Here is a 24,853-nt window from a genome sequence, read left to right as displayed (position 1 = left end):
ACATTTATGCAATTTACTATTCTTGTACATATTATTCATTTGCTTTTCCCCTTTGCTCATTTGAGCACATGTTTATGTTAATGCAATTTGCATTTTGCTCACTTGAGCACATAATTGTGTATATATTATTGTGCTTGTGTTTTGTTTTGATTGTTGTGGACCAAATGCAAAGAAATGGACAAATGGACTTAGTTTCTAGGACTTTCCCTATGCAAATTGGAGTAAAAGGACTTTAAATGGTGAAGATGGATTAGAAGGACCAAACCTCTAAACTCTTGTCCATTCTTGATTTGCTTCATAAAACTTTTGATGTGTGTGCTCTTGTGCTAGGGAATCCTATGAGAGCTCAAATTGAAGAACCATTGCCATGTTCATCCAAAGTGAAAGATACAAGATACTTTGAGGATATCCTAAGGAGCTTGTTTGGTTATGTTGATTGCTCGAGCTTACTATTATTTTGCTTGCATATTCCAAAGGATGGGAGCTACTTGGATCATCAATATGATCTCAAGAGAGAAACTCCATTTGTGGTCTTGTTTCTTATCCCTTATCTCTTGTATGATTAGGACTTTAGCCATTCTTCTTCTTCCCTCCATTCTAACCCAAGCCAAAACTTTTGTGCAAACATTTAACACTTGTTTTCAAACATTAGAAACCTAAGCTTTATGCTTTAGATTTTCAAAACTTCTTTTCATAACACTTATTTTGAATTGAACTTTTAAATCCACATTGACCATATTTTTGTAAATACTTTTCATTGGTAAATACCACTCATTCAAATACCTTTTTTGTGTTTTCAATGGCCACTTCCTTAACCAAATTTTTCATAACCTTTAGCTATTAGGTTTGAGTTATCCTTGAGGTAGATGTAATACTCACCTATATCCTTAGTGATGGACAATGAGTCTTCCATGCTTATTATAGGGTTAACCCCTCACTAGCATGTTGAAGTTATCCTCACATGGTGGATTTGTGGTTTTAGGTTGAGTTTTCTCCCTTGGATAACAAAAGACCTTAAGGCTTTTGGACCAATCAATTCACCAACTCATTTTGAGATTTTGACCCTGAACTACGAGGTTTTGATCCTAATCTTTTTTAAGATGGTACGTAGGCAATGGGTTTATCCATCCAAACACAAATTGTAAATAACTTGTATATTCTCTTCTCATCTCTTCAATCATGTTTGCACAAATAATTTTTCACAAAATACCAACCTTAAAACAAGTATGAAAAGGGCTCCCTAGGAGTACCTAGGATGTTTTGGGTGCTTAAAACCTTCCCATTGCATAACCAACCCCCTTACCCCGATCTCTGACATTTTTACTAGTTTTTGATTCGATAAAACTTTTAGGTTTTTGTTCGCTTTCTAACCATTCCTTTGGATAAATAGAAGTGCGGTGGCGACTCGACTTGTATGGTTTACCTTAGATTTAGTCAATATCTCTAATGGTAACGAATACCCTGCTACACATATCATTGGAGTCGACACCTTCTTTCTAAGTGAACCCCCTAACAACCAACCTTGCCTTAATTCACTTTGACATCACTCTTTTGATTCTTTCTTTAACATTGAAAATCCATTTACGACTGACTAACCTGGTACCTACAGGTTTCTCCATCAACTCTTAAGTGTTATTATCATGAAGATATTTCATTTCATCATCCATGACTTTCATCCATTCAGTCTTATTTCGACTCCTCACAGCTTCCTTGTAATCTCTAGCTTCTTCATCGAGGACCTCACTTGTAGAGATTAAGACGAATGTTATAAGATATGCATAACCAAGTCTCTGAGGTGGCTTGATGACTCTTTTCAACCTATCTCTTGCCAGCATGTAGTCATTATTAGTCTCCTTATCTTCAACAACAACTTGTGCTTGCTCTTCGACTTTATCCGGGTTATGCAATTCAACATCACTATGATCCACCTCAACGAAAATTTCTTCCTGTTCTATCTCTTCTCCAGAGATCTTGGTACTTCGACGTCATCATTTTTCTTGAAAGCCATCTTAGCTTTATTGTAAACTACATCTAAACTGTTATAAACCTCTTGTGAACTGGCTCTAGACACCATAACCTATAAGTTTTAAATCCTTCAGGGTATCCAAGAAACATACATCTTAGAGCTCTAGGTTAGACCTTCTCTTGCATAATGTGAGCATATGCTACACAACCAAATACTTTAAATCTTTCGAGGTTTGCTGGATGACCTAACCAAACTTCTTTAGGTGTCTTCATCCCTAAGCTAGTCGAAGGACACATATTTATCAAGTATGATGCAGTCGCAACAACCTCGGCGAAGAACACCTTCTTGAATCATGCACTAACCAGCATGCATCTAACCCTTTATAGAATGGTTTGATTAAACCTTTCAGCCAAACTATTTTGTTAGGGAGTTCCTGCGGTATTTATGTGCCTTGCAATAACAGATACAACACAATATCCATTGAAAGCCTCATTGCAAAATTCAAGACCATTGTCGATCCTCAACCTCTTGACCTTCCTACCAGTTTGGTTGTCAACCAGAGTCTTCCATCTTTTGAAAATTTTAAAAGTTTTAACCTTAGCTTTCTGAATGAATACCCATAACTTTCTGGAACAATCATCAACTTTGGATAAGAAATACTTTGCACCTGAGTGTGAACTATTCCTTGCATGCTCCCAAAGATCAACATCAATGTAATCAATGGATCAGTGTGATCTTTTTTTACCTTTGTTAAACTTCACCCTACAACATTTACCAAATACACAATGTTCACAAAACTCCAGTTTTTGACCTTGTCACCACATAGCCGATTTTATCTCAACAATTCGACCATGCTTCTTTCATTGACAAGGACAAGTCGCTTGTCCCATAGCTCAGTCTTTGACACATGTTTTGTGGATGCCACATTTACTGAACCATTTACAACCTCATCCTTAAGGGTATACAAGCCTTGTTTTTTCACGCCTCTCAAGATTTCCTTCAACCCCTTCATTACCGTTAGGATACTTTGACCTCCTTTGAAAACACATCCTTTCTTGTCGAATTCACCAAGAGAAATCAAAATTCTCTTAAGTTCAGGTACATACCTGACATCAGTTAATAGCCTTATTGACTTATCAGGGAGCTTGAACCTCATAGATTAAATACTCGTGATTTTGCATACTTTGTTGTTTCCCAGCAGCACTAATACACCATCTTGATCACATAATTCCTCAAACATGACTTTGTTTAGAGTCATGTCCCAAGTAAACCCTGAATCCATAATCCAGTCCTTGCTATAGTCGTTGCTTGAAACCACAAGGACATCAGATGATTGATAATTATCTTGTATAATGGTTGCATTACCATTATCCTTTCCACCATGTTTCCCTCATGATAGGCTGGATTCTTTGGCAGGTGTATTGCACTTTCACTATCACATTTAACAATGATAACTTAACCTTGAAGTTTCAGCTCCTTAGCAAAACCTTCAATCCACAATGCTACTTTCACAACTTCAGTGAGGGCAATATATTCCGATTTAATGGTTGATAAGGCAACAACTTTATAAAGTATTTATTTCCAACTAATTGATGTGCCAAAATCGTGAACACATATCCAAAAAATATATTTTCTAAAATCCATACACCCTGCATAATTAGAGTCGACAAATCCTTTGATTTTGACTTTGCTATCATTACTACAAGCTCCATCATAAATAAGTAATTTTTTAAGAGACCCAATTATGTACCATAGAATTAAGTTTAATGTTTTCTAGTGCGCCTTCTCAGGATTGTACATATATAATGTTATTCATATATGCTCTTTTGACTTTATTACTAGGACTTTGAGTCGAACTCAACTTGAATTGAGGATTCATTGGTGTTACAATAGGCTTTGAATTCAACATACCAAACTTGTCAAGAATCTTATTCAGTTATGTCTCTTGAGATAAGCATAATCTCGACTACTTTCTATCTCTCAGAATGTCAATCCTAAGAATCCTGGAGGCATCTCCTAAATCCTTCATGTTGAACTCCTTATCGAGTTCACTGTTCACCTTCATAACATCTTCGACACTGCTTCTATCTATGAGGATTTCATCCACATAAAGTAACAAAATAACAAGTGAACTTCCAGGTCAAAATCTGAAGTAAGCATAATGGTCGAACCGACTCCCAGTGAAACCTATGTGTGCCATAAACTTCTCGAATCTCTTAATCCATTGCCGAGCAGATTATTTCAAGCCATGTAACGACCTATTCAACTTGCACACATAATATTCCTTTCCCTTTTCTGAATACCCTTTAGGTTGCCTCATCAAGATTATTTCATCTAGATCACCATACAGAAAGGCAGTCTTCACATCCATCTATTCCAGCTCTAGGTCAAACTTCGCCTCCATGGCTAACACCATTTTAATGGATCTATGATTTGAAATGGGTGAGAACATATCATTGAAGTTGACACTTTCTTTATGAGTTAACCCTCTAGGAACCAACTTTGCCTTAAATCACTTCAACATCATTCTTTTGGTTCCTTCCTTAACCTTGAAATTCCACTTACAATTGACATACCTGGCCCCTGCAGGTTTCTCAATTAGGTCCCAAGTGTTATTATCATGAATATATTTCATCTCATCATTCATGGCTTTAAGTCATTAATTCTTATTTCGACTCCTCAAAACTTCCTTGTAATCTCTAGGTTCTTCATCAAGGACCTCACTTGCGAAGATTAAGGTGAATGCTATGAGATCTGTAAACCAAGTCGTTGAGGTGGCTTGATGAATCTTATTGGCCTGTCTCTTGCCAATAGGTAGTCATTATCACTCTCCTTATATTTACCAATAACTTGTGCTTACTCTTCAACTTCATATGGGTTATGCAATTCAACATCACTATGCCCCACCTCAATAGGAATCTCTTCATGTTCCATCTATTCTCTAGAGATCTTTATACTTTGACCAACGTCGTCAATTTTCTTGAAATCCATCTCAGCTTCATTGAAAACTATATCTCAACTTGTGATACACCTCTTGTGACCTGGCTCTAGGCACCACAACCTATAAGCTTTGACTCCTTCAGGGTATCCAAGAAACATACATCTCATAGCTCTATGTTAGACCTTCTCTTGCCTAATGTGGGCATATGCTACACAACCAAATAATCTAAGTTTATTGAGGTCTGGTGGATGACATGACCAAACTTCTTCAAGTGTTTTAATCCCCAAGGCAGTCGAAGGACACCTATTTATTAGGTATGTTGTAGTCGTAACAACCTCTACCCAGAATACGTTCTTCAATCCTCCACTAACTAGCATGCGACTAACCCTTTTCAGAATGGTTCGATTAAACCTTTCAGCCAAACCATTTTGTTTGGGAGTTATCGCAATAGTTATGTGCTTTGCAATACTAGGCATAACACAATAGATGTTGAAAGCCTCATTGTAAAATTAAAGACCATTGTTGGTCCTCAACCTCTTCACCTTCCTGCCAGTTTGGTTTTACGTCCAGAATCTTCCAACTTTTGAATTTTTTAAAAGTTTCATCCTTAGCTTTTCGAATGAATACCCATAACTTTCTAGAATAATCATAAACTATGGATATGAAATACTTTGCACCTGGGTGTGAAGGGTTCCTTGTAGGCCCCTATATATCAACATGAATGTAATCAAGGGATCCATGTGTTCTTTGTTTACCTTTGTTAAACTTCATCCTACAACAATTACCAAATACACAAGGTTCATAAAAATTCAATTTTTCGACCTTGTCACTACATAGTAGATTTTGTTTCGATAACTGACCAAGCCTCTTTCACTGACATGGCCAAGTCGCTTGTGCCATAGCTCAGTCTTCAACACAGGTTTTGTGGATGCCACATATGCTGAACCACTTACAACCTTAACCTCAAGGGTATAAAAGCCTTGTTTCTTCACGCCTCTCAAGACTTCCTTTAACCCCTTCATTATCCCTAGGAAACTTGGCTCTCCTTTGAAAACATATCATTTCTTGTCGAATTCACCAAGAGAAATCAAATTTCTCTTAAGTTCAGGTACATACCTGATATCAGTCAATAACCTTATTATCTTATCATGGAGCTTGAATCTCACAAATCCAATACCTGTAATTTTTCAAGCTTTATTGTTTCCCAACAACATTGATCCACCATATTGATCATATAATTCCTCAAACACGTATTTGTTTGAGTCATTTGTCAAGTACACCCTGAATCTATAATCAACTCCTAGCTAGAGTCGCTGCTTGAAACGACCAGGACATCATATGATTGATAAGCATCTTGTACAATGGTTGCATTACCATTATACTTTCCACCATGATTATTCAGTCGATCAGAGGACACCTTTCTTGTGTTACTTCTCTTTCTTACATTGGTAACACCTAATAGCAGGAACATTACCACCATAAGAGTATTGTAGAACTTTATCCTTCTTCTTCTCAAACCTACCATCTTTCTTTGAGAACTTTCCTTTAACGAACAATTCCTCACCAATAGACGATGGCTTGTACTCCTTTTGTTCTCTTAAATCTTTATATTTAAAGATTGATTGAACATATTTAAATATCAACGAATTTCTTCCATACAAGAGAGTTTCTTTGAAATGAGCATGAGATTTAGGTAATGCACATAACAATAGAAACACTTGATTTATCATCAATCTTAACTTCAATTTTCTCAAGATCAAGAATCAACTTGTTGAACATATCCAGTTGCTTAACAAAGACTTTGTCTTCACTCATCTTAAACGATTACAACGCTTGCTTCAGGTAAAGACGATTTACCAACGATTTCGTCATGTATAAACCTTGAAGTTTCGTCCACACATCAGCTGCAATATTCTCTTTTGAAACCTGTCGGAGAACCTTATCGCCAAGTTTAAATACAATGGCATCACGGGCTTCCTCGATCATCATCGTCTTCTCATTCTCTGTTAGGGAAACATCCATCTTCTCCGATTCTTTAAATGCTTATAACAAATCCTGCTGAACCAATGAGGCTTGCATTTTCAGGCGCCACAAACCCAAATCATTCACACAGGTGAATTTCTCAATCTCATACTTTGTTGATGACATCTTCTCCTCCACGCTCACCGCAATAGTTTGTTGTTAATCGATGTCGTCAAGAATAAACCAAAATATGAGATAAAAATTGAGTTTCTTGCTTAAACACAAGAAATCCTATTAGCTTTTACGAAAGAGAGAGAGAAGAAGGAAGAAGAAGAATCATGATTGATTATAATTGTTTTACTATTCACTTTCTTTACTAGGATTCAAAGATTGCAAGTGAATATCAACAACCAACTCTCTCTCAACAACCTGAGAGAAACAATCTATTTATAGACTACTAAGCTAACTTATGCTACAAGCTAACTTAAGCAATTGGGTTAAACAAAAGGCCCAATCCGACATGCTAACAAACCTAGCAATTTTGATTACTGCATGTTTGAGCATACTTCGACTACAACATGCATGATCAGCATGTGAACAGACTTCAACTACATGCTAAATCTTTGTCGAATCAAGAAGTTATCCTTATCGAGACTAGAGTTCAATCCAACTTCTCACAGATTCTATAGTTGCAAATTATACATCTATAACTTCATTGACTTATGTGTTGGATGACTAACCATGCATATACATATCCTTCCACCTATCAGAGACTCTCATCATTGTAGTGGAAAGACTCTATAGTATATTTCTTCAATACATCACTAATTTTCTGTTCCACACCGGAATAGAAAATATTGTCAATTTTTAAAAATGTTTACCTCTAATAAAGAGAACCTATAAAAAAAATACAATATACACATTTTTTTTAAAGAAGACCATACACACACTTAAACATGAAGGCTTAATATCATACATGATGGACTAATAATTTTGTTTATACTTCCTTTATCTTACAGTGAGTGATTTAGTTGACTATTTCACACAAATCAAAAAATAAATAAATGAAAGAGAGAATGATATTTTGATTAAAGTACTCTTATAATATATTGAGAATGATGAAAGTAATATTAATTAGAGGATAAAATTGAAATAAATCTATTAAAAATTAAAATAAATCATCCATTTTAAAATATTTTTTTTAATTTCAAATGAATTATTTATTATAGGAGTGAGGGAGGGAGTAAGAATGAAAGGCTATTACTTTTACTTACACTAAAAAGAAAGTGGACTAATCTTGAGAGAAGCCCTTGTTGTGATGTTTTTCATGAACAATGAAAAGATATATAGCATATGATACATCACTTTCTTGTGCATGAAATGGACCAACCATAAGTATCTCACTTAATAATATGATTGTCTTTTCCTATTTGGAACCCAAGCTTTCTTTTAATGGTTTTCTCACATGCATTCATTATAAGTTATTAACTCTCTCAATACATTCATTTCTTATGAGATATGAAAACATCTCTATACTAATAATAGCACTCGATGATTAACCATTGATTTTTTCTCTATCTAATGGTTTGTTATTTGTTTGTGTTTTGCTTTTTGTTTGATACCTAGCTAGTTACCTTCCCCATGTGCAACATTGCTTTCATCCCAAACAAAGGCATAGTGAATATATATATATATATATATATATATATATATATATATATATATATATATATATATATATATATATATATATATATATATATATATATTAAGCAAAAGCCTCTTAATTGTTGAAATCTTCATTTTCTTACAAACATGCCAAGCACAAGAAATATGAGAAATCTCAACATCTGCTTTTCAAATTCAACTCTATCAAAATCTCCACCTGCAAGTCCCACTGCTACTACTACTACCAGTGCAACTTCCTCACATCAACATCATCATCAAATTCATCACAAACCATCTTCATCTACATCTTCCACATCATTTATGATTAAGAACTTCAACTCTCTCTATGACCCTTCCTTAACCTCTAACCATACTTTATGCTCTTCTTCACTCTCTACCACTTTCACCACATCCACATCATTCAATCTCGACTTCGAACCCGAACCCGAACTCGAACCAGTTGACTTTGCAGCTGCCTTCGCCTCTCAACGCTTCTTCTTCTCGTCTCCCGGAAGTTCGAACTCGCTAATTGAATACACAAACACAAATTGCAAGTCCAACGGTACCAAGCATGAGAAGAAGAAGAACAAAAATGAAGAGAAAGAGGAGGTTTTGTTCAACGGAAGCGTGGCTGTACCGACCTATTCGCCTGATCCTTATACAGATTTCAGAAGATCGATGCAAGAGATGGTGGAGGCTCGTCCGGAGTTGATGGATGTGAAATCTAATTGGAACATCTTACATGAATTGCTTCTTTGTTACCTTGCTCTCAACCCAAAAAACACTCATAAGTTCATTCTAGGTGCTTTTGCCGATCTTCTTGTTACCCTCATATCGTTGTAATCATGATTTTAAATTGCAGTTGCAACGTGAATTGTGATACTCTTGTAAAAGAACACTCATAATCTCATTCTAAGTGCTTTTGTTGATCTTCTCATTACCCTCGTACTATCGTTATCGTAATCATAGTTTTAAATTGCAGTTGCAGTTATACATCTTTAATATTACGGTCATAACTGCAGTTTAGAGCTATGATTCATGTGATTTCGAAAAACATGTAGGGTTGATGTGAGCTAATGATTTGTCTCATCATCATCAATAAAACTGGTACATCATTCATACACGTTGATCGTTTCTTGATTTGGTTAAATTTAACGTGTACTTGAGTATAGTACGTACGTAGTGACTAAAATATTTAGTTTCTTTCTTCGGAGGGTGGGGAACAGGCTATAATCAAGGTTTTGGTCCCCTCGGTACAGCATTCATGGTCCTCTACTTCACCCATCACCATCCTCTTATTTTTTTTATTATATACCAGTTAAACTAACTTACTTGATACATCAGATACAGAGATACTGAAAAGAGTTCGAATCTGCTACATTTTAATTAAAAAAAAAATATAATAAATCATAATCAATAAAGCTTTTAATATTTGTTCAATTCAAATTCAGATGGATCATAAAAGACGCAAAGTAGCAAAATTAATGTATGGTCTCTTTTTAGATCTTGACGACATTCATAGTTTAACTAATAACTATAGTCTAATTTGGCTGGTAAGCAAGGTTGGTTTTAATTAATATTAATTAATCAGTTGTTATATGTTTTTGACTTATTGGGCAGTGGAAAGGGAAAATTGATTATAATATTCAACTAATAAACAAATGTAAGTGATTAGTAGTTAATAATTGTTTGATTGAGCAGAATCGATGCATCCAGACGATGAGAATCATGAGATGCTCAGAGAGTCAGAAAGAAACAAAATGAAAAATAGTAAAATAAGAATTGCCAAAGAGACATAATCAAGAAATCTCGATTTTCTGCCCCCTTTCAATTTTCATTTTCATTTTCATTTTCATTTTCATTTTCATTTTCATTTTCATTTTCATTTTCATTTTTCTATTTTGATTCTAATATTATTTTAATGAGATGATGGTTAAGAATGGAGATAAGCCACGCTGAAGATTCACTCGCCATTTCTTTAGGTCCTTTCGTTTTCCTCATTTTCATTTAGATATAGCCCCCCTACATTTTGATTAATATCACATGTAATATGGAATTCATTTTTCAAAAGGTAAAGTGAAATGTGATACATTCGAATTTATGCTCCAGCATATTCTTGCATAGTTATTAACTCAACTGATTTAATGGAATTATAGGCAAGATTTTAAAAAAACTATAAATCAATTTAACTGAAAACATCATATTAGAAATAATAAAAAAAGCTTTTTAAAATCGATGATCTAATTATTATTATTTTGTTTTGTACTTTGTGCTAAATCTTAAATTTGGTATTTTTGTTGCTGTGTTGTAATTTTTACATTATAATATAATGTATTTTTTCCACATATTAGACCTATTCTTGTAAAATATAATTTAAAATGTCATATATAAAATTAGATTCTCTAAAGGCATGGTTAGATTTGAAAATAAAATTTAATTTCGATAATATTGTTCTAAATCAATCATAGATCTAAAGATAGAAAAGTTCAATCATGACGAGATCCAATCCAAGAACGTGCGGGTTAGACGGTGTGGCTAGTGATCGAGAGGGGGGGTGAATAGATCACCTCTTTTAAATTTAACGGATTTGAAATTTTATCAGAGTTTTCAAAGTTGGCGGAAAAATCAGTCCCGAATCGACTTTCGTCTATTCTGAACCGCTACTAGAAAGCCGGACACACAAGTTTGATTGCTGGATTTTAATGAGAATGACAGAACCAATTCACACCAGAATTTTAACTAATTGAATGCACTTATCATTAAAGTCTATTTCCAATGAATAAAATCTAACTAACCGTTTTATCAAACAGTTGGTGTGTATGTGATTAATGATAAACTGCAATGGAGTTTGATTAAAGTTTTCTTGCCACTGCTGTCTTGAAAAAGAAACAATCACCACACACTAACTGAAATTGCGAAAACAGTTTGAAAAACGTAAAGAGGAGTAAGGTAAGAGTACGATACGCAGAGATTTGGTAAGGAAGTTCCCCACGTCGTCCTCGCGTGTGGGTACGTCTCCCTCTCAATTTCAAATGAAATTGAGAACTTTGATTATCAATTATTGCCGAATCCGTTGATACAAGGTTATGATACAAAGACAGAATTCTAAACTCTAAGAACCTCTTCTTGTATAAACCTTCACTTGATCTGAGCACGATCAAGATTTTCCTGCACAAAGTTGCAAACAATTCACCGGTTCCACGACCTGCTTGCGAAATCCCCCGATCTCCAAACGCAACGCTGCGGCTGAATATGTTCTGCAAATGTGACTCCCAAACCCTCAAGAACACTCCAGTTCTTGAAGGACAAACCAGTAGGTTTTTCCTAGAAACCCCCTTCAATCTTCGACTCAGCTAGATCCTCGATCGTTCCACTGCAAACCACAGCTAGATCCTTGATCGTACCACTGAACGTTATCTCGATGCTTCTTTAATCCAAAGAACAAGAATGGTTATGTGTAAATGTTCTTGAAGAAAAGTGATTGAGAAGATGAAGAAGATGAAGTCTCTTTCAGGTTTCTAAATGCTCTCAAAACAATTGCTCCAACACTGCTTTTGATCTTGTGTTCAATTGTTTTCCCTCAATGAATTCGTGTTTGCACTTCTGTTGTAACCTGTCTTTTATATGCTGCAAAACAGTTGCTGTTATAACATGAAACAGTTTTATGTATTGATGCATAAGGGTGTGTATCGATGCATACTGTAAGTTGTGTGAATTTTTGGTGAAATTTATTAATCATGTATCGATGCAAAATTCGTGTGTATCGATGCATGTGATTATCTCACTGGTATGTATCGATGCCTAATGCGCATGTATTGATACACAGGCTGTTTCAATTGGTCATGTATCGATGCAGGGATCGTGTGTATCGATGCATAGAGTATTTTGTCTTCCATGTATTGATGCATGACTCGTATGCATCGATGCATACTGAACAGAGAGGTTTTGTGATTTATCACATGCTGTATGTATCGATGCAGAGGCTTTATGTATCGATGCTTACTGACATAAGATGCATTTTAATTGTTATTTAAAGGTAAGTATCAATGTAGGTTTATATGTACAGTTATGCAACAATAGAGTGGGATGAAAAACATAATAAAACACACATGTATCATGTAATGCAATGCACAACCAACATTTGGATGATGATCACACAATTTGCTATCATTAAAATTAATTCAAGGTAAAGAATTCTCTCACAAACTCCCCCTTTTTGATGATGGCAAATTCTTGGCAAGATGTGTGATACTCCCCCTGAGTTTGTGCATATCTGCATTTTCTCCCCCTTTGTCAACATCAAAAAGAGGAAGAGACAAAGTTATCAAGGTAGCATAGTGTAGCAGGACATGGCAAACAATGGATAACAGGCTATCAATCACAAAGAATGAAGCATCAAAGTAAAGAATCATTCACAAAGAATGAAGAATAAGGGCAATAACAATAGAGATAAACAGAATTAGAAAGGCGTTTTAAAGATACGAACGAGTTTAAGAGTTACATAAGCTAAACCATAGTGTGCAACAAAAGAAAAGCTAGAGCAATAGGAGATGAAATGCTATGAGATGAAATGCAGGTGGGTTAATTTGGATTGTTGCCACCACAGGACTCCTCATCATGTCTGTCAGGATCTCGGTAGCTTGGCGGAGGCGGAGGAGGAGGCATTGTGTCTGGATTTTGGCCCATGAAGGAGTATTGCCTAAATCGGTTCTGAACTTCAATGCTTCTAAAACTGTCCATAATCCCAGGATTTTCACGGCAGTCATCCATAAAGCCGGACATTTCGTTGTAGAACACTTGATGCCATTTAACTAAGTCTTGGTGCCAAGCGTGTTGATTGTGATACATCCGTGTATGCTCATCATGCCAGTCCCGATGCTCGTTGTGCCATTCAGATTGTTGAACATGCCAGTACCGTGCTTCTTCATGGCGTTCTTTGTTGACAATTTCCATCTGTTGAAGCATATGAGTGATGTCCGCATTTGGTGTTGAGGCTGAAGTACCACCGGAGAATGGAGGGGTTGTAGGTTCAGGTACGTAGTTGGTGGGAGACCACCTTCGTGGCACCCAATCTCCCCAACCAGTATTGGCTTCAGCTTGTGGTGCATCTGTTTCAGCCGCATCCTGCATCTCTTCATCAGGCTGATCTTCAGCAACATGGATGCGTTCCGAAGGCATGTCAAAATTGTAAATTCTGGTTTTGGATTTTCTTTCGAAGAAATAGAAGCATTTGCGTTCCTTGTCCCACCGATATCCCATATGCGATAGAGTGGCAGAGTCAAACTCTTGAGCTGCAGATGGAGATAGGAGAGGCACAATAGGTATTGCCACTTTCCAAAACTTAAGAATTTTCATTATTTGAGAGGCATACCCTAGAGCCACAGTTTTGGAGCTGTCTCGCACATAAAATAGACGTTTTACAAAGTAGTTCGCCCAATTTAAGAGAATCTTATTTTGCAGAATGTAGAGAAGATGTATGCTAGGCCTATCCAACCGAGAGTGGCCACTGTTGGTTGGGCGCAGAATGTGTGTAATGATCCAGTGAAGAATACGCGGAGTTTGTTTGATCATACCTGACGTGACGTGTTCATCTTCACTCAACGGTCTATCAATCTTTAGGATAGAAGAAGTAAAATCTTTCATGTCAAATTCAGGATCAAAGTGCAGGTCATGCCAGGACTTGACAGCCATCGACGGAAGCGGCATTTGAAACACCGTTTCCCAATCAGAGGCTTCAAAGGTATATGTTCTGACTCCGATAGAACACCGGAACATATAACCTCTACCAGTTTGTAAGCCAGCATAAAAGATCCGAATGAAATCCTCATGATACTCATCCTTTGTGGACAGAAACGACCCAAGTCTTTGTGCTTGTAAGAGTTCAACCACTTCATTTAGGTGTAGGTGAATAGCATCTGTTTTATCAAAGACGTGAGGTTTCATGACTAACCTTGTCTTGAAGGACTCTTCAAATTCAGCAGCAACAGCAGGATGAAGTAGCTCTAAGGCATTTGAAGGAACTTCAGGTGGTTGGTGGGATGTACCGGCTGTTTCCTTTCCCTTTCCTTTTCCTTTGGCTCTGGCTGGAATAGTGCGTGGAGGCATGGTGATGTGAGATTTAGGGTTTTAGAGAGAGAGTGAAGATGAGGAGGATTAGGGTTAGCCACTGGTTTTGGGGTTTTTGAGGGCAGATGAGATGAAGTAATGAGATAGGAAGTGATATGATTGGCTGATGTGTCGATGCATGAGAGAGAAAGAAATGCATTTAATTCAGATAGCATCAGTATGTATCGATGCAGAGGGTCATGCGTCGATGCCAAATATTCACAATTGGCATGTGTATCGATACATGCGATGGATGCATCGATGCATCCTGAAGCAGTTTTTAAAAATTTGAATTTCAGAATGTATGGGTCGATGCATGCTTCGTTTGTGTCGATGCATACTGATGCTGAACCAGTTTTTAATGAATTTTAATGCAGTATGAATATGCATTATGCACTGTCATGATGATTATGCTCAACAGAGATTCAGAAGTCAAATTGTTAGTGTGCACACAATATGGACAAGGAGTATATGCAAACAAATTTTAGATCAACTAGAATAAGAACATTTGTTCTAACATACACAATCACTTAGCAATAAGAAAATTGTAGAAAGGATTGATATTACCTCTGTTGGAGAACTCTTGTGATGGATAATTGACATCTAAAACAGCTCTTATCAACCATGGTGAGGCATAATATAATTAAGAGGTAACATGCTTATGACATCAATTGAGAAAGATCTAGGATTCCCAATTCGCGACGAATGTTGAAGAAAGGTTCTGTTGCCAATGGTTTAGTGAAAATATCAGCAAGCTGATTTTTGGAATCAACGTGCTCAAAGATAACGTCTTCTTTTTCAACATGATCACGAAGGAAATGATGTCTAATCTCTATGTGTTTAGTGCGTGAGTGTAAAACGGGGTCTTTAGTAAGGTTTATGGCACTAGTGTTGTCACATTTGATAGGAATACGTTTGAGTTGAATGTTGAAGTCTTGTAGTTGCTGTTTCAGCCATAAAATCTGAGCGTAACAACTACCGGCGGCAACGTATTCTGCCTCTGCAGTTGACAAAGCCACAGAAACTTGCTTTTTGCTATGCCAACTGACCAAGGAGTTTGAAAACAGGTGACATGTACCACTTGTGCTTTTCCTATCTGATTTGCAGCCAGCAAAATCAGAATCGGAGTACCCTACTAAGCTACAATCACTTCCTTTGGAATACCAAAGCCCATATTTAGGTGTTCCGTGAAGATATCTAAATATGCGCTTCACCGCTTTTAGGTGCGATTCCTTAGGATTTGATTGATAGCGTGCACACATACAAACACTAAACATGATGTCAGGTCTAGAAGCAGAAAGATACAAGAGAGATCCAATCATACCTCTGAATCTTTTGACATCTACACACTTACCGTGCTCATCCTTATCTAGATTTCCGTTGGTAGGCATTGGGGTGTCAATCGATTTTGAGTCATTCATTCCAAAGCGCTTGAGTAGTTCTCTGCAGTATTTTGTTTGACATACTGTTGTACCCTCATCAAGTTGTTTTATTTGCAGTCCTAGGAAGTAGTTCAGCTCCCCCATTAGACTCATCTCAAATTCACCCTGCATAACCTTAGAAAATTCTTCGACCAAGTGTATGTTAGTTGAACCAAATATGATATCGTCGACATAAACTTGAACTAAAAGAATGTGCTTCCCTTTGTGTTTAATAAAGAGAGTATTGTCCACTTTACCTCTTGAATATCCATGATCAATTAGGAATTTGCTAAGCCTTTCATACCAAACCCGAGGGGCTTGTTTAAGGCCATACAAAGCTCGTTTTAATTTGTAAACATGATCTGGATTTTCAGCATTTTCAAAGCCGGGAGGTTGTGAAACATATACTTCTTCATTTATAACACCATTAAGAAAGGCACTTTTTACGTCCATTTGGTAAAGCTTAAAATCCTTAGAACACGCATAGGCAAGCAAAAGACGTATAGCTTCAAGGCGAGCAACTGGAGCATAAGTTTCCTCATAGTCTATGCCCTCCTCTTGGTTATACCCTTGTGCTACTAAACGTGCCTTGTTCCTAGTAATCACTCCGTTTTCATCAAGCTTGTTCCTAAAAACCCACTTAGTGCCTATGATATGATGATCTCGCGGACGAGGGACAAGTTCCCAAACGTCATTTCTTTTAAATTGATTAAGCTCTTCTTGCATGGCCATGAGCCAAAATTCATCAATCAAGGCCTCTTTGGCATTCTTAGGTTCTACTTGTGAAACAAACGCGAAGTGGGAACAAAAATTACTTATCTTAGAACGAGTCATTACTCCCTTTGAAATGTCTCCCAAGATGTTATCAATGGGATGGTCTTTTGAGGATCTCCAAGCTGTTGGAAGATCATTCACTTCAGCTGTCTTTTCTTCCTCAATTTCTTCATGACTAGTATCTTCCTCCTTCTCATGGGCAGCTGTTTTGGACTGATCAGTTTCCTCAACAGCTTCCTTGAGTATGTCTTCTGTAGATACACCTGCGTCATCAAAAGAAATACCTTTTCCGACATTTTTCGGATAAGACTCATCAAAAGAAACATGAACAGATTCTTCAACAGTAAGTAAACGCTTGTTATACACTCTATATGCTTTACTTGACAGTGAGTAACCAAGAAAGATACCTTCATCCGCTTTTGCATCAAACTTCCCAATGTTTTCCTTACCGTTATTCAAAACAAAACATTTACAACCGAATACGTGAAGATGTGACAAGTTTGGTTTTCTTCCTTTCAAAAGTTCATAAGGAGTTTTGTTTAAAATAGGGCGAATTGAGATTCTGTTTAGAACATAACAGGCCATGCTGACAGCATCAGCCCAAAAGTATTTTGGTAATCCACCCTCATTGAGCATTGTTCTTGCCAACTCCTCTAAAACACGATTTTTACGCTCCACAACGCCATTTTGTTGTGGAGTGCGAGGGGCTGAAAAGTTATGCTCAATACCATACTTGTCACAAAACTTCTCAAAGTGGTAATTTTGAAACTCACCACCATGATCGCTACGAATTGTAACTATTTTGGAGTTCATTTTGTTTTGGGACAGATTTGCAAAATTTTTAAAGGCAGAAAAAGTTTCATCTTTGCTATGAAGGAATATAGTCCAAGTGAATCTAGAGTAGTCATCAACTATTACAAAGCCATAGTAATTTCCACCTAGGCTCTTTGTCCTAGAAGGTCCAAAGAGGTCCATATGGAGAAGCTCAAGAGGTCGTGAAGTTGAAATTACATTTTTAGATTTAAAGGACACCCTTGTTTGCTTTCCCATTTGGCACGCGTCGCATATGTGGTCTTTTGAAAATTTTATTTTTGGTAGACCGACTACTAGATCCTTAGATACAACCTTATTTAGCAAATCGAAGTTAACATGCGCTAAACGTCTATGCCAAAGCCAAGAATCATCATTCAAGGTGACTAGACATTTAGTATTTGTTAAAGGTACATCAAACAAGTCAAGCATATAGATGTTGTTTACTCTTACACCCTTAAACACAATGTTTTGTTCAACATGTTCAATTATGCAGTAAGTTTTTGTAAACGACACTTTATAGCCCATGTCGCATAGTTGACTTATGCTTAACAAATTGTGTTTAAGTCCCTCAACTAAATGGACATTTGAAATAGTAGTGGTGGAGGGATTACCTACACTACCTTTTCCGAGTATAGCTCCTTTGTTGTTGTCTCCATAAGTGACATATCCCTTCTTCTTTGCCTTGAAGTCTATAAAGAGCGATATGTCACCGGTCATGTGCCTCGAGCAGCCGCTGTCAAGAAACCACCTTCTATCTGCGGAGGCAAGGCACTCATCCTACAACATCAAAAGAGAGAAGTTGGTACCCAATTTTCATTGGGTCCAAGTGGGTAAGTGCTAACATGGTTGCCTTTTGGCTTCCATTGATAAATACCTTTAGGGACAAGAAATCTCCTAAATTTGCATTTCTCAATGGTATGGCCAGCATGGCAACAATAATGACATAAACCATGATGATGTGTTTGTTGTTTCTTGTTCATTGAATCCTTTAGAATAAAAGAGTATTTTGCATATGGAGGATTCAATGACTTCTTAAACAACTTGGGGTCAACGGCATAAGTAACTTTAGGTTGTAGCGCTTTCTCTAATTTGACCTTAAGAGTGTTTACCTCTTTTTGCCAAATATAACAAGCGTCACAATACCTAACTCTACTACATCCGTCAATGTCAATAGTTTTTGAATTTTCTGCAATACTAATTTTCAATGCTTCTAAATCAATTTCAGCTTTGTTTACTTTACCTTCCAAAAAAGAGAAGATATGTTTGTCGGAAGATAGTCTTTTAAAAGCATCTACAGCTTCGTTATGCAGTTTTTCAAAAGCTATTTTTAGTTCTGAAAAAGACATAGAGGAGAAATTATCGTAATAGGCTTGTTTTACCTTTTTGTCATTGTTTTTCTTCTTGTGGTAGGACAGATTTTTTGTGTGAGCCATAAGGCACAGATTTGCAGCTTCATCATCATCACTTGAGCTTTGTGTGCTTGATGAATCACTATCACTTTCCCATGCAATATACGCTCTTCTTTGTTTGCTGTACCCTTTTGGCGAATCTTTTCTTTGATCCTTATACTTCATAGGGCAGTCCGTTTTATAGTGTCCGGATTTACCACAATTAAAACAGGATCCTCTTCCTCTACTCTTCTTGTTCTCTTCTTGTTTCGAATTTGTAGATTGTTTTCGAAACTTCATGAGATTTTTGTCGGAATGCTTGACTCCATTCTTTCGAATGAATCTATTGTATCTCCTTACAAACAGTCTCATTTCCTCATCATCCGAGTCTTTGTCACTACTTGAATCATTGTCGCTTTGCTCTTTTCGTGAGGACTTAGAGCTAGAGGCCACAAGAGCTATTGGCTTCTTCTCTCCCTCTTTGTCTCTTTTCTTCTCCTTTTCCTTCTTACTTTTGTTTTCATATTTTTCAAGACTTTCCAATGCTTGCTGATGTTCTTCCAGCTTTCCAAACAAGGTTGTAATCGTAAGTCTTGTTAGATCGTTGGCTTCCTTGATTGCTGTAACTTTAGGTTGCCACTCCCTGCTAAGACACCTGAGAATTTTATTAGTAGCAATTTCATTGGAAATAGGTTTTCCAAGAGCATTCAATCGGTTAGTTAGATGAGTGAATCTCTTTTGCATGTCGGAGATGGATTCTCCTTGTTTCATGCGAAAGAGCTCAAACTCTTGATTGAGTGTGTTAATGCGGGACTGTTTTACTTCAGTAGTACCCTCATGGGCAACTTCTAAAGCGTCCCACATTTCTTTAGCTGTCGTGCAATGGGATACTCGATAATACTCATCAACACCAAGTGCTGAAATTAACATGTTTCGAGCTCTCCAATCACACGACCACTTTTTCTCATCTTTCTCATTCCAATCATCTTCTGGTTTAGGTACTATGGCGCCAGCCGCATTTGTCATAGTGATTTGAAATGGACCGTTTTCAATGGCAGCCCATACTAACCTATCCACAGAATTTATATGAACTCGCATGCAGTCTTTCCAGTAGCCATAATTTTCACCGTTGAAAATAGGCGCTCTATTATACACCCCCTTTGGTTCAGAATCCATACTGTTATAGGCAGCCACAGAGCACCAGCGAACCGGCGCTCTGATACCACTTGTTAGACGGTGTGGCTAGTGATCGAGAGGGGGGGGTGAATAGATCACCTCTTTTAAATTTAACGGATTTGAAATTTTATCAGAGTTTTCAAAGTTGGCGGAAAAATCAGTCCCGAATCGACTTCCGTCTATTCTGAACCGCTACTAGAAAGCCGGACACACAAGTTTGATTGTTGGATTTTAATGAGAATGACAGAACCAATTCACACCAGAATTTTAACTAATTGAATGCACTTATCATTAAAGTCTATTTCCAATGAATAAAATCTAGCTAACCGTTTTATCAAACAGTTGGTGTGTATGTGATCAATGATAAACTGCAATGGAGTTTGATTAAAGTTTTCTTGCCACTGCTGTCTTGAAAAAGAAACAATCACCACACACTAACTGAAATTGCGAAAACAGTTTGAAAAACGTAAAGAGGAGTAAGGTAAGAGTACGATACGCAGAGATTTGGTAAGGAAGTTCCCCACGTCGTCCTCGCGTGTGGGTACGTCTCCCTCTCAATTTCAAATGAAATTGAGAACTTTGATTATCAATTATTGCCGAATCCGTTGATACAAGGTTATGATACAAAGACAGAATTCTAAACTCTAAGAACCTCTTCTTGTATAAACCTTCACTTGATCTGAGCACGATCAAGATTTTCCTGCACAAAGTTGCAAACAATTCACCGGTTCCACGACCTGCTTGCGAAATCCCCCGATCTCCAAACGCAACGCTGCGGCTGAATATGTTCTGCAAATGTGACTCCCAAACCCTCAAGAACACTCCAGTTCTTGAAGGACAAACCAGTAGGTTTTTCCTAGAAACCCCCTTCAATCTTCGACTCAGCTAGATCCTCGATCGTTCCACTGCAAACCACAGCTAGATCCTTGATCGTACCACTGAACGTTATCTCGATGCTTCTTTAATCCAAAGAACAAGAATGGTTATGTGTAAATGTTCTTGAAGAAAAGTGATTGAGAAGATGAAGAAGATGAAGTCTCTTTCAGGTTTCTAAATGCTCTCAAAACAATTGCTCCAACACTGCTTTTGATCTTGTGTTCAATTGTTTTCCCTCAATGAATTCGTGTTTGCACTTCTGTTGTAACCTGTCTTTTATATGCTGCAAAACAGTTGCTGTTATAACATGAAACAGTTTTATGTATTGATGCATAAGGGTGTGTATCGATGCATACTGTAAGTTGTGTGAATTTTTGGTGAAATTTATTAATCATGTATCGATGCAAAATTCGTGTGTATCGATGCATGTGATTATCTCACTGGTATGTATCGATGCCTAATGCGCATGTATTGATACACAGGCTGTTTCAATTGGTCATGTATCGATGCAGGGATCGTGTGTATCGATGCATAGAGTATTTTGTCTTCCATGTATTGATGCATGACTCGTATGCATCGATGCATACTGAACAGAGAGGTTTTGTGATTTATCACATGCTGTATGTATCGATGCAGAGGCTTTATGTATCGATGCTTACTGACATAAGATGCATTTTAATTGTTATTTAAAGGTAAGTATCAATGTAGGTTTATATGTACAGTTATGCAACAATAGAGTGGGATGAAAAACATAATAAAACACACATGTATCATGTAATGCAATGCACAACCAACATTTGGATGATGATCACACAATTTGCTATCATTAAAATTAATTCAAGGTAAAGAATTCTCTCACAGTGCGTACCAAGACGCCGAGAATTTAAGATACCCACAATCATGAGATTCACATTCGATTCTCAACCCCAAATGCGCCCATCGTAAGATATAATTAAACGATACCCCACTAAAGGCGTTGTATCACACGGGAAAGATTTTAATCGTCCACTCTACATAAAGCCCATCACACGTCATTTCAAGTAATCTTTAATTCACACCCGCACTACCACATTTTTTTTGCGTGCTTAGACATGAATATCAATTTTTTAAATTTGTAGGCTTTTAAGGTGTAGTGTCTGCATGCCCGTTCTGTCCTGCCCTCATTTTTTGCGTGGCGGGGCAAGATTTAAGGCTTGCACCCTCAACAACATTTGCCTCGCTCTACCCCATTTTTTGAAAGCTTTTATGGGACCGACCTAATATGGACGGACATGCCTGTTTCCCACCCTTACCCTTATACTATTTTTTATTCATTCACTAACTTGGATGTTGGCGTATTAACCTTGTAGGTTCATCCTCACTTAGTTGTACCATAAGCTCACTATAACAAACCAGAACTCCATCCCATTCAATCTTTACATATTTTTTGTTCCAGTTCAAAATATTGGCGCCGTTTTTTAGAACCGTCGTCTGATTCTCACAAATTTCCTGTTCATATTCTTTTGTTTTCAAAATATCTAATTGAAATCACGATCTCTCTTAAGAGAATAGATAATATCTGATGTAGCTTTTGAAGTCACCACCGATGTATTAACTCTAACATCACCCATTTACTTTCATGTACATATTATTAATGGTGGATTGTCTATCAAGTAAGAAGTGAGTTAAAAGCATCCAGCGAGAAACTCTTCAAGGCTGACAATGGTAATTAGGAGGGAAAATGGAGGTAGACCTATCTTAGGGTTTCAAGACCGCAAAAAAGTTACCGGAGCTCATAATGTGACGCTTCCACTAGCCATAACTGATATCTTTGCAAATCACTTAGTGTCAATGATCTTTATCGATGATGGTAGTTTTTGTGGCCTTATATACCTAACATCTTCAGGAGGTTAGGATTACATAGAAGAATCTCATGTTGTGTGAAGGTAGGAATATTGGGTTGTAATTACTAAACTAATCATAATAAGATTATATATGTTTAGAAGAAAGAGTTAGGAACAATCCATATGATGAATTAGAATAAGGAGTTATTCACCCAATTAATAAAACTCGAGAGCTGTATTAGATACACTTGGAAGGAATTCCTATCGAAATAACTAAGTTTTGTGTAATCACCCTACCGCTGACTTAAAATAAAATGAAATTTGGATCTAGATCCACTAGAGAATCTTCCAACAGAATCATTCGAACCAAATATTGAGGGTAATTTTGTTTGAGTAAAATAGTGGAAGCATACTTAATTGAAGACCTAATTCAATATATTTTTTTAATGATACTTATGTCTTCAAATTTTTTGAAATGTAGATTACCATGTCAGCAAACACTTTGAACATCATTTAGTGATAAATCCTTGAAAAAGAAAATTTCTCTAGGACATATTTTTTAGGTTGACATCGAAACTGGAGGATTTTCCTCAAACATGAAAAAAAGATTTATTTCTTAGAGAAAGTTGTTCCTAAAGATGATTCGTCCAGTTCTACTCTTAGGGCTGAAAATTCTGCTTATAAGAAACATGTTTATGATGCCTTAGAAATTTTATGCCTCATGCTTGCTACCATGAAATTTGAATTGCAAAAGGAACATGAGAATGTGTCATAGTTTTATATAATTGAACACTTAAAGAGGTTGTATCAAGAACAAGTTAGGCATGAGAGGTTTGAAGTATCCAAATCCCTTTTTCAAGGCAAGGTAGTTGTGAGAGTCCAAGTAGGTCCCCATGTACTTAAGATGATTTAGTGTGTGAAGAACCTTGACATTGCCTAAGAGCTTTAGTCAGTTTGTCCTTAATTTCAATATGAAAGACATGGACAATTTTTTTGCCAAACCTATTAGACATGTTGAGAAATGTTGAGTAGAATTTGAAATCAAAAGGGAAGACCATTCTCATGATCAATAATGGAAAGAAGCAAAACAAAGGCCTACCAAGCAGGGTAATGAAAGGAAGGGTAATGAAGTTTTCAGGCCCAAATCTACTACTTGTGCTTTGAAGCCTACCTGAGGTATAACTAAGTAAGGCATTTACTTCTAATGTGGTAAGACTGGACATTGAAAGAGAAACTTCCAAAGTACCAGAAATATCAAAAGAATGAAGTAGAGACTTTAACTTCGGGTATTTTTGTTATAGAGATAAATTTATCTAATTCTGCATCATGGGTATTGGATACTGGATGTGGTTCTCACATTTGTATTAAAAAGGAGTAGAGTATTAGCAAAAGGTGAAGTTGACTTACAAGTTTACAATGGAGAAAATGTTGTTGCTTTAGCCGTATGAATTTAGTTTGAGAACTGATATTACATACCTTTAACTAGAAGAAATATTAGTTTCGTTTCTTGTTTGGACAAGTTTGGCTTTTCATTTATAATAAAGAATAATTGTTTCTTTATTTATTTAAATTATATATTTTATGCTACTGCACAAATGAACAATGAATTGTATGTCATTGATCTTGAAATTTCAGTTTATAATATTAATATAAAATAATGAAACCTAACAAGTTAAATATGACTTATGTACTTGTCAAAAAGTACTGGTGTGCATGGTATCCCTACGCATGTAAGGGATACTCGGAGGCCTTAGTAAATGGCGATAGTTAGGGATTGGCCACTGCAGGGAGAAGCCGTGTTTGGTGATGTTTATGGTGTTTATGGTGATAAGAGAGGTCAGCTCAGATTAGGTGAGAGGCTCTGTATTATGTGTTATACTGTTTAAGTTATGATTTGTCTTTTATCCTTAAAGGGTCATATATTTATATAGGCTATTAGG

General features: G+C 36.6%; 1 protein-coding gene across 1 annotated transcript; it reads left to right on the top strand.

Moving 5' to 3' along the window:
• Positions 1–8,660: 8,660 nt before the first annotated feature.
• Positions 8,661–9,660, top strand: LOC127097625 (transcription repressor OFP12). The gene has a single exon (XM_051036123.1). It carries the CDS (start codon positions 8,685–8,687, stop codon positions 9,378–9,380), a length of 696 nt encoding a protein of 231 aa, XP_050892080.1. The 5' UTR covers positions 8,661–8,684; the 3' UTR covers positions 9,381–9,660.
• The last annotated feature ends 15,193 nt before the right edge of the window (positions 9,661–24,853 follow it).

Source organism: Lathyrus oleraceus, chromosome 6 (assembly GCF_024323335.1).
Source record: "Lathyrus oleraceus cultivar Zhongwan6 chromosome 6, CAAS_Psat_ZW6_1.0, whole genome shotgun sequence".
Lineage (NCBI taxonomy): Eukaryota > Viridiplantae > Streptophyta > Magnoliopsida > Fabales > Fabaceae > Lathyrus > Lathyrus oleraceus.
The sequence above is the reverse complement of the archived record's forward strand: the minus strand, read 5'-3'. Positions and strand labels throughout refer to the sequence as shown.